General features: G+C 30.6%; 1 protein-coding gene across 1 annotated transcript; it reads left to right on the top strand.

Moving 5' to 3' along the window:
• Nucleotides 1-868: 868 nt before the first annotated feature.
• Nucleotides 869-9,195, top strand: LOC114386837 (transcription factor GTE1-like). The gene is made up of 8 exons (XM_028346891.1): nt 869-1,166; nt 3,367-3,561; nt 5,935-6,012; nt 6,309-6,533; nt 7,003-7,095; nt 7,205-7,263; nt 8,405-8,555; nt 8,800-9,195. The coding sequence occupies exons 1-8, from the start codon at nt 1,062-1,064 to the stop codon at nt 8,941-8,943; spliced, it is 1,050 nt and encodes a 349-aa protein (XP_028202692.1). The 5' UTR covers nt 869-1,061; the 3' UTR covers nt 8,944-9,195.
• Nucleotides 9,196-9,442: the final 247 nt, after the last annotated feature.

The following is a 9,442-nucleotide window of genomic DNA, read 5'->3' as shown; positions in this document are numbered from 1 at the left end:
AGGGATAAAAATAAATCAAAAGAGATAGGAATTAAGAAAATGAAGTATATATATATATATATATATATATATATATAAGAAGAGAGTGGTTTGAAATAGTAGAAAAATAAATGTTATGAGCTAGTTATTAAATCAAATTAAATTTGAAATTTAAGTTAAGAAGTATACTAAAAAGGAATTAAAAATTAAATGTTCAAATACATAAGCTTAGAATAAAAAATTTGGCTTAAAGAGTGAAAACAACTCCTAAAATTGTTATTGTTTAAGAAAAAAATCCTAAAAAGCTCGTCGAATATTAGTAAGTTATATTAATTTAAAAATAAAAAAAATTCCTTTCTTTTCTACTCTTTTAAAACATCACTTTCAAATTTATATTAAATTTCTTTCAATGTTTCTTGACAAAAAAAAATTCATTTCCAAATATCTCATAGAGTCATACTATGTGTGACGTGGGGATATCACACCCATTTTTAAGCTCTATTACACATGATATAGGCGTTATAGTAGAGAAGAAATATGCGTAATTATTTTCTACTATGTGTCAAAAGATAGTGCATGTGTAATGGTGCTTATTGCATTTTATTTTAGTGTTATAAGTCTCTATAACATTATTAGTTGGGCCTAAGTCTTTTTGGTATTTGGACATGAACTCAAGATGTCACATCACCAGTGTAGTGAGTCAGAAGATAGCGCATATGTGTAATGGTGTTTATCACATCATATTTTTGTATCGGCGGCCTCTAGACCATCATTAATTGGGCCTAAGCCTTTTTGATATTTGGACATGGACTCAAGATGTCGGGTCACGATAGTGTTTATCATGGCATGATGGTTAAATTGTCCTAGGTCATTCTTGTGAAATCAGTAACCTTGCTAGCTCGGCCATTCGTAAGAATCCGATCTTTATTTTGTGTCTCGATCGGTCTAACTAGTCAGATCGAATTAATAGACTAGATTAGATTGGTGATTTCCCCGTGAGAAATTCTGGATGTGGAAAAAAAATTAGGGATTTATAACTATATAACATAAATTGAAAAGTGGCACACAAAAAATTGTGATACATGGATCCAACATTAGATGTATCTACTCCAAGTCCTAATGTCATAGAGGAGGATTTGAACTCTTTTTGGCAATCTATCTATGAAAATTCCAACAAAGTCCAAAAGGTAACTCCTCATTTCATAATTCAAGAATATTTATTTCTCTTCTTTTCAAATATTCATAGGATTTTATTTTTTAAAATAAAATCTTCTTATTGCATTTCATTCATAAGAAGAACATTGATACAATTTGAAATTCCCTCAAACTCTTGGATGCTAGCATGCAACCTAGGATTATGACTAGGACCCAATTAATTTTTGGAATATTACTCACATGTGTGGATGACATTACAATTCTCTTTCAAATTTATTGATATCTGATGCTAATTCTTGTTTTCTTTTCTGTTCTTATCCTTGTCACAATTCAAATATTTGTTGTTCTAGCTATATACCTAATACCTAACGTATGTTGTGGTTCTGACTATAGTGATAGTAGGATTTTTATCATGTAAGACTAAATTAGATTCAACATCAATCCTCTAGGACTAAATTGGACTCTTATGAATCCACTGAAATATTTAATCCACAATTTGGTAAATGTATGATGTAACCTTCTTTAAAAAAAATCCTAACGATTATTTCTTGGGTTACAATAAAAATTGATACTTTGATTTTCATTTGTCAATTTACCAATATGTTTTTATGATTGTAATTGTTTTTCATTAAGCTGGCAAAATTCGCTTTGGGGGAGGGGGTTAAGTTTGAATTTCCATCTTTTTATTCTATATTTTGCTGTTAGTTTTTGTTTTCTCAATCTATTCATTTTCGTTAAATTGGAGGTCCAACCTAGTTTTAGTTTGGAAAAAGTGGGTTGTTTGATTTGTTTTGCACAAGAGTTATATTTAAAAGTTTTGTTGGATGTGATTTTGTTATCCTTGAGTAGGGTTTGGGACCTTCAACTTTGATTTTAATCCTGAAAATTTGCTATGGCGGTTAAAAAGTTTTGGCACTTTTGTCTTGAGGTCATTTCGTTATGGCATTAGGTTGTTTAATATGGCGTTAGGAATTTTTTTTTCCTAATGCTAATTTGAACAGTTGTTGTGTCATGGTTCTTGTGTCAGATTTTAGGAGGATACTTAGAGTTTACTGAGAATTTATTTGAACTTAAGAAAATAGTTTATGATTTTCATAAATTCTTTTTGGTGTATTTCAATAAATTTATGTAACTTGTTAAAACAAGTTCATTTTAGCTTATTCCAATAAGTTTCTTGTGATGTTTATTCATAATATAAGTCTTACTCATTAAGTATTTAATTAAGTTATTTACCTAAATGCATGACATAGAAACACTAATTTACTTGTCTTCTCTGTCCTGTTTATTTTGTGTTATTTTCACCCATCCAACGTTTATTGTATTCAGGGTTCTAATTGTGAATGGAAATTTTGGTTTACAAAGAAACTAAAATGTAGAGTTCTTAGCTTCAGTCCCTTCTCCTTTCACTTGTTTATTCTCATTTTTCTTTCAACGAAGATTGGAGAATTTAGACTATGGCTTCTTCTGATGTGCTCTCTTGCAAATTCTATTTTCAGTTGCTTAAACATTCTTCTTAGTTCTATTTTCTCAAGCCCACAAAGTTCTCTTCTAGTCTGTGTGCTGTATTTATTAGACTGCTATTTGAATTGGCATTTTTTATGGGATGAAGTGATTTCTCAGTGGGTGTTGTTTTTTAGTTTTTAGGTACTTTTATGTGGATTTTTTTTTTTTCATTTCTTTTGTGCTCTTCTCTTTGTCTATAAGAAAAATCCTTTGATCTAAAACAAAACTAATGAGCTCCAATCAATCTGTATGCATGGCAAAGAAAGCCTACGAAAGTAGTCACTAACCAGACGCCATAAAAAGCCAAATCTGCTCTGCCCCTAATTAGTGATATAACCAAAAATGTATTCTTGAAACAACCAAACTCCCTCGGTTGATTAAATAATTTCAGTTCTAGGTGAACATGTGCCTAGTTATACTTTGGTTTAGGAGCAACAATTTTTTTTTAATGAATTTTACCCCTTTTTGATGTTTTGTTTTTAACATTTGCCTTCCAGTCAGTTAGTTACTGTGATGGGATAGATGTACACTAAAATACACATTACTGTTAGCAGGTGTGTATATAAATGAAATAACATATAGACCTTTTAATCAATGTTTAAGGTCTAGGGAATCTTTAATATATTATCAAGCACAAATTTGTTGTCATGAATTTATGAGCTTGTAGTATTTATAAATTTGAACTTGATATTGAGTTTTAAAAAGTTATCTGTCATGTCTTGCATGCAGCTTGAGGAGCAAGTTGCCGAGGTTCAAAAGTTCTACAGTACCATTAATGATCAAGTTAATGATGCCAAAGACAAAGGGCGGGAGAAGCACGTTATTGGCACCAAAAGGTCACAGCAAGGTGGATCAAGTAGGGAAGCTAATTCTTCAAACACAATGAAAGAGGTTATGCACCAGTTTTCCATAATATTTCATCAGGCAAGTGCAAATACCTTGCAACTATTTTTTGTTATTTCAGATTTCAATTGTGGGGTTAAGATATTACAATTTACAATCATGGACCTACATTGGAAATTGGTCATACACCACTTGAATCAATATTCTTTCTACTGGACCTACATGAATTGAACTTGAACCATTGATCAATAAAAACAATTTGGTCAGCTTTCAATGATAGACAGCATTAACTGTTTTACTATTAATTGGTTGTGCTCGTTCACCATATGGGGCTTGGGTTGAAATTCCATAGCTTCCCTTTACTAAGTTCAGATCATACACCGACTTGTCATCTTGCCTATGAGGCTCCATTTGACCATGTCAGAATCTGGTCTCACCTGAGTATCAGCATAGTTACTCATTTATTGAGTTATTCTTTGTTTCCTAACATCAATTTACCTGCCCTGCACCCTGAATATTTAACTAATTTCTACTTCTTTTTTCACTTGCTTTTGTTAATCTTGGTTTTCTTATATACAGTTTTACATTCGGTTCTTCTCTTCTCTTCATGCCATTAATGTACAAAAATGTATTTTAAGTTTTGCTCTTCAATATTAATATTTCGCCTTCTCCCTCTAGGATTTTATGTAGTTTTTCTTTTCCAAGTACGCTAACTTTCTTTTGGTTATCAATGCATTTCTTTTATTTTTATTTTTCATTTCTTCCTTGCTTTGTTTGTCACTGTATTTTCTCTAAGCTTTAGGATATGTGTTACTAATTAATTTTTTCAAAAACTTAAATTTCCAAGTTTTAAGACTGTTGGGATTTTGATAAAAAGTATCAAATTGATGAAGTAACAAAATAGTATTGTGTGATAACTAGATAATTAATAGTAAATTAAATAGACTATGAAGATTAAGAATTGAAGTAACCAAAATTAAAAGGCAATCACATTTTGTTAACTGAGAAAAATTTTAAAATTTGAGCTTGGAAATTTTCACAAATATTTTGGTGTGTGCAGTAAACAAAATCTAAATCAATGAAAGAAATTTGTCAAGGTTTAAGTTTATCAAACCATCCTAACATGCAATCACTATTTTTTTATTCAAACAAACATTTCTTATCATCAACCCACAATTTTATTCAAACCTCTTGAATTAGTGTAACCAAGTACTAGCATTAAGTGTAAAAACCCTTTTTACTTTATCCCTAGACATAAAAATTATTGGGAGTTCCTTACCGTTTGTAATTCAATCAAATTTTCCAATTATAATTGAATAAAGAAATTCATGCAATCGAGTGATCAAACCAAAAACAAGCATTAAGTGTAAAAGAGAAGTAATAACAATTCTTTATTGAATAATAAAAAGAGAAATTGCATGAAGAAAGGTTCAATTACATTAAACCCACAAAGGATGAATTTAGTTTCTCATGGTCATGGGGAAAGCAAACTTGATGAAGAAGAATCTAGTCTTTTTCTCCCTAAAAAACACACCAAGAATCCCTAATTCTAATTAAGAGTTGTCTTTTATATCCATTGAGCTTTTCTTTTAAGTGGACTTTTAATTTTTTGCAAGTGTGTTTAAGCCACACCAAATTTGTAGGTTTAAGCACAAGCAAATAAACATGTATTCCAAGATTGTACTTAAGTTGTCAAAAACTCGCATGTTAAAGCCCAGACAAGAAAGCCCAAATGTTTACCTCCAGGTCGAGCTTAAGCTATAAAAAATCGGCGTACTTAAGCAAAGACAATAACATTCGTATTTTTCCTCTAGAGTTGAGCTTAGGTCATACAAAAGTAGTAGGCTTAAGCCTTAGCAATACAATCTCAATTTTCTTTCAAAATGGTGCTAAAGCTTTTCAACACTTTTCCAAGTGGTCCTTAATCAAATTTCATACAAAACACAAACAAAAAAACTCAAGATCAAACATAAAAAGTAAAAAAATAGAAAATTTTAAATAAACTAAACTTTTATTCAAAACTTAAAAGTAACACAAACATAACTTAAAAAGCACAGAGATATCATATAATCACTCTAAAATAACTACAAAATATAAGAATATATCACAATTATCAAGAACATGATAAATATATTTAGATACTATTTGGTATGAGATGTACAGAAAAAATACATTGCTATAAAGCTTTAGTTTGTTTTGATCTAATAATGACAATGTCAAGTTTCTTAAAAACTGGGGATCGGCATTTTGAATGGTAGTCACTTATAATAATTTTGTTTTGTTTTTTTATCTTTTATTTAAATTTTTTATATGAGCAAATTATTCTAAGGTTTAAATGTATCACAAGATATTCAGAAAATATACAAGTTGTCGTTTTTCTGTTGAATCTTTTAAATTGACTGTACCATGTTTCCTGCATAAAATAAATAGTGATACATTTTTGTTTTTTCTCAGATAACTCATCAAAGATGGGCTTGGCCCTTCATGGAACCTGTAGATGTTGAAGGTCTTGGGCTGCATGACTATTATCAGGTATTTAAGTTTTTCTTTTCTTTGTAATGTTTTTCTCTTGATTTAGACTACAAATATCTAGAGAAAAAGAAGGCTATAAGTATATTATTTATATTTATATATGTGACATTTGAAATCATTTTTTAACATAAAAGCATGTATTCTTGTACACTTACCGGAAAAAAAATGTTTAGATAATTGTTTGGTCATTGTTACTGGTGGCCTTTTTTACTTGTTAAAAGTTTTCGTTTCATATCAGAGTTCTTTGTTTGCTTTTTTCCTTCTAAAAGTAAATTTGTTTAATTTTTTTTCCCTAGATTATCGAAAAGCCTATGGATTTCGGAACGATAAAAAGGAAAATGAATGCTAAGGATGGTTCTGGTTATAAGAACGTGCGTGAGATATATTCTGATGTCAGGTTGGTTTTTGAGAATGCAATGAAATACAACGGTGAAAAAAATGATGTCCACATTATGGCGAAGACATTGCTGGAAAAATTTGAGAAGAAATGGCTGCAGCTATTACCTAAAGTTGCTCAGGCGGTAATTTGTTTTTGCAAAATATTCTCCTCTCTTTTGGATGAATGGAACTTTCTTATATATAATTTTGGAGGCTGCACTTACAGAAATAGTCAAATACTTCCTCTGGATGAAAATATAAGAAAAAAAATAAAAATTGAATCACATTCACCAAAAAAAATTTAGTTAACATTATTTAATTTTAATAGTTTCAATAAAAAAAAATAATTAATTTTCTAAAATACCCTCTATATTAATTAAATAAGACAAACAAAAATCTTATTGGAAATAAAATTTCAATTAAATAAAAAGTATTTTGAAGATATTATCATAAAGTAAAAAAAAAGTTACTTAAAATTTATTTATATTTTAGTTCAATACATATTAAATTTTTATTTATTTATATTTCAATACGAAGGAAATAATAATGATTTTAGTCATCCTATGAAATATTTTACCAATTGTCCTTTACCTTTTCTTGTGATTATTTCAGGAAAGAGAAAAGGAAGAAGCACGTGTGCTGTTGGAAGCGAAGCGTGCTCAAGAAGCTACTTATGCCAAAATGACAAAGGATATAAGACATGCGGTTGATTTACTATTTTCTTGTTAAAATTGTGTGAAAAATTAGTAATTGCTTGTGTATTACTTTTAAAGTATATCAGATGGTTAATGTGTTTGATTACATACTGTTTCAGCTGTGCGATGTTGATGAGCAGTTAAAGAATCTCAAAGAAATGGTGATTAAAAAGTGCAGGTTAGTGAGCGAGTCGTCCCTTATTAGTTAGTATTACTCGGTGAACAATGTCAAATTGCAATAAAAAAAAGTATCATATGTCATCTTTTTGTTTACTGTCCTTGCTTTATCGTTGATGTTAAAATTTTATTAAAATCTTGAGTATGAATGAGATTAAATTCAAAATGGTGCTTGAATTTATAACCATTTACCATCATCTCCACGAAGATTTGGTGAAAGGGAATCACCCCGTCTGTATTATATTATAGTATACTTATTTTATTTTAAATATTATCTCTAGTCGAAATAAGATTTGAATTTTTTCAAACATACCACTTCACATTCAACATTTTTTTGGGTTTGATGCATGAATAATGATGGGTGGTCTCATTTAATGAATTTGGAATAGGTTTTGATATCATAAAAGATTAAGACAGAAGAGAGAAATTGTAAGAGATTTTGATATTGAGGAAATTCAACCCAAATGAAAAGTGAAAACTGATTACACTTCAGTTTATATAGCAGATACAGTTATGTCACTATGAACTAACCTGAGTTAGTTAGTGACGGCTGTCACACAGCTGTCCTAACTATTAAGCTAACTAACAGTCTAGACTTACAACTTAGTTAAAAGAAAAAGGTTACACCAAGTAAGTATACTCTAATAACCCCTGCAAGCTGAGGAGGGATTGGTAGAATGCTTTTCAACCACTTTAAACCTATAAGCAGTGAAGTTTGAGGGTGTGAGAGCCTTAGTGAGAATGACTACCCTTTGATCAGCAGCAGGAACATGAACCACTTGAAGATGTTTCCCAATAACCTTTTCTCCAACAAAGAACAAGTCAAGTTCTATGTGCTTTGTGTCTCACTCATGATGTTGAAATTTTCTACTATATTGAGAGATAGTGTCATTGTGGCGTTCGTTGTGGTTCATTCCTTAGGTAAATAAATGTTGTTGAATTAGTTTTTTACTTTTCTAAATTAACTATGAAAAATCCATAATTTGTTAAAGGTTCGAGCAAAGTTCAATCTAATTAACAAATACTTGGTCCAGCAATATTTGTTTTTCAATAATTTGATCCTCTAGTTACATGACTTTTAGTTTGCTATGTTTTCCATGTTGCATTGTGTTGATTATGTGTATTTGTTGGCAATATTGCAGGAAACTATCAACTCATGAGAAACTGGCACTTAAGAAAAATTTAAGCAGACTGAATGGTGGCAATCTCCTCAAGGCAATGAGCATAATTCATGAGATTGACCCAACCTTCCAACATGATGCTCCACAGGTCGACCTTGACCTTGATCGTCAGGTTTATAACGTTACCCTATAGCTACTAAAGTATGTTTAGCATGTTTGGATTTGATTCAATTTTTCAATCAATTCCAAAGTCACGTCGAGAGTCCAAACAACAAATAGTTGTTTTTACCTTAATCGATTTTCACCGTGATTTTTGGGGTCAAAATTAATTCTAGAAAGCTATTCAAATATGCTAGTTGTCATTCATGTTTAGCAAGTGCTTTCGAGCTACTCACCAATTTGACTAGTTTATGCAGAGTGACTTCATACTGTGGAAACTAAACCTTTTTACCAAAGAAGCACTGGAAGATCAAGACAAAGCTGCTGCTGAGGAGATGGCTGTTAACCACAACGTTAACACTGAGGACCAGAAAAACACCAACAAAAGGAGGAAACTGTGACTCTTTTGCCAAAGAGATCGGTGTGAAGAACTGAATAGCTATGTACTTTGTGATTCACTTGTGCAGTACACAAGGCATTATCTTAGCTTTGATTGAGCTGGATGCTCAAGAAACTTGTAGTGTTTGACATGCATGCATAGCTTAGACCATTGTCACATTTAGTAATTAAGGTCTTTTATTTCGACAACTTTCAACATTTTCAAACAGGTTTTTTTATTTGATAAAAATATTCAAACAGGCTTTTTCTCTTTATTTTTTATTTTCAAAGATTTATTCAAAAAATGGTGGAAATAACATTTTTATTGTGAAGCATATTTGATTTCACTCTGTGGATGTGGTATTTCACGTCAAGTGAGAAGCAAATAGTTGTAGCTTTCCTGTTTTTAAGCAGAATTTATGCGGTTTTTATGATTGGGATAAAAGCACAATTGCAACACTTACCCCTTGCAATTGTTAGAGTGCTGCTAACATTCCTCTTGTACTAAAACCATGATCACAA

The sequence above is a fragment of the Glycine soja genome, chromosome 15 (genome assembly GCF_004193775.1).
Source record: "Glycine soja cultivar W05 chromosome 15, ASM419377v2, whole genome shotgun sequence".
Lineage (NCBI taxonomy): Eukaryota > Viridiplantae > Streptophyta > Magnoliopsida > Fabales > Fabaceae > Glycine > Glycine soja.
This window is presented reverse-complemented; position numbering and strand designations above follow the sequence as displayed.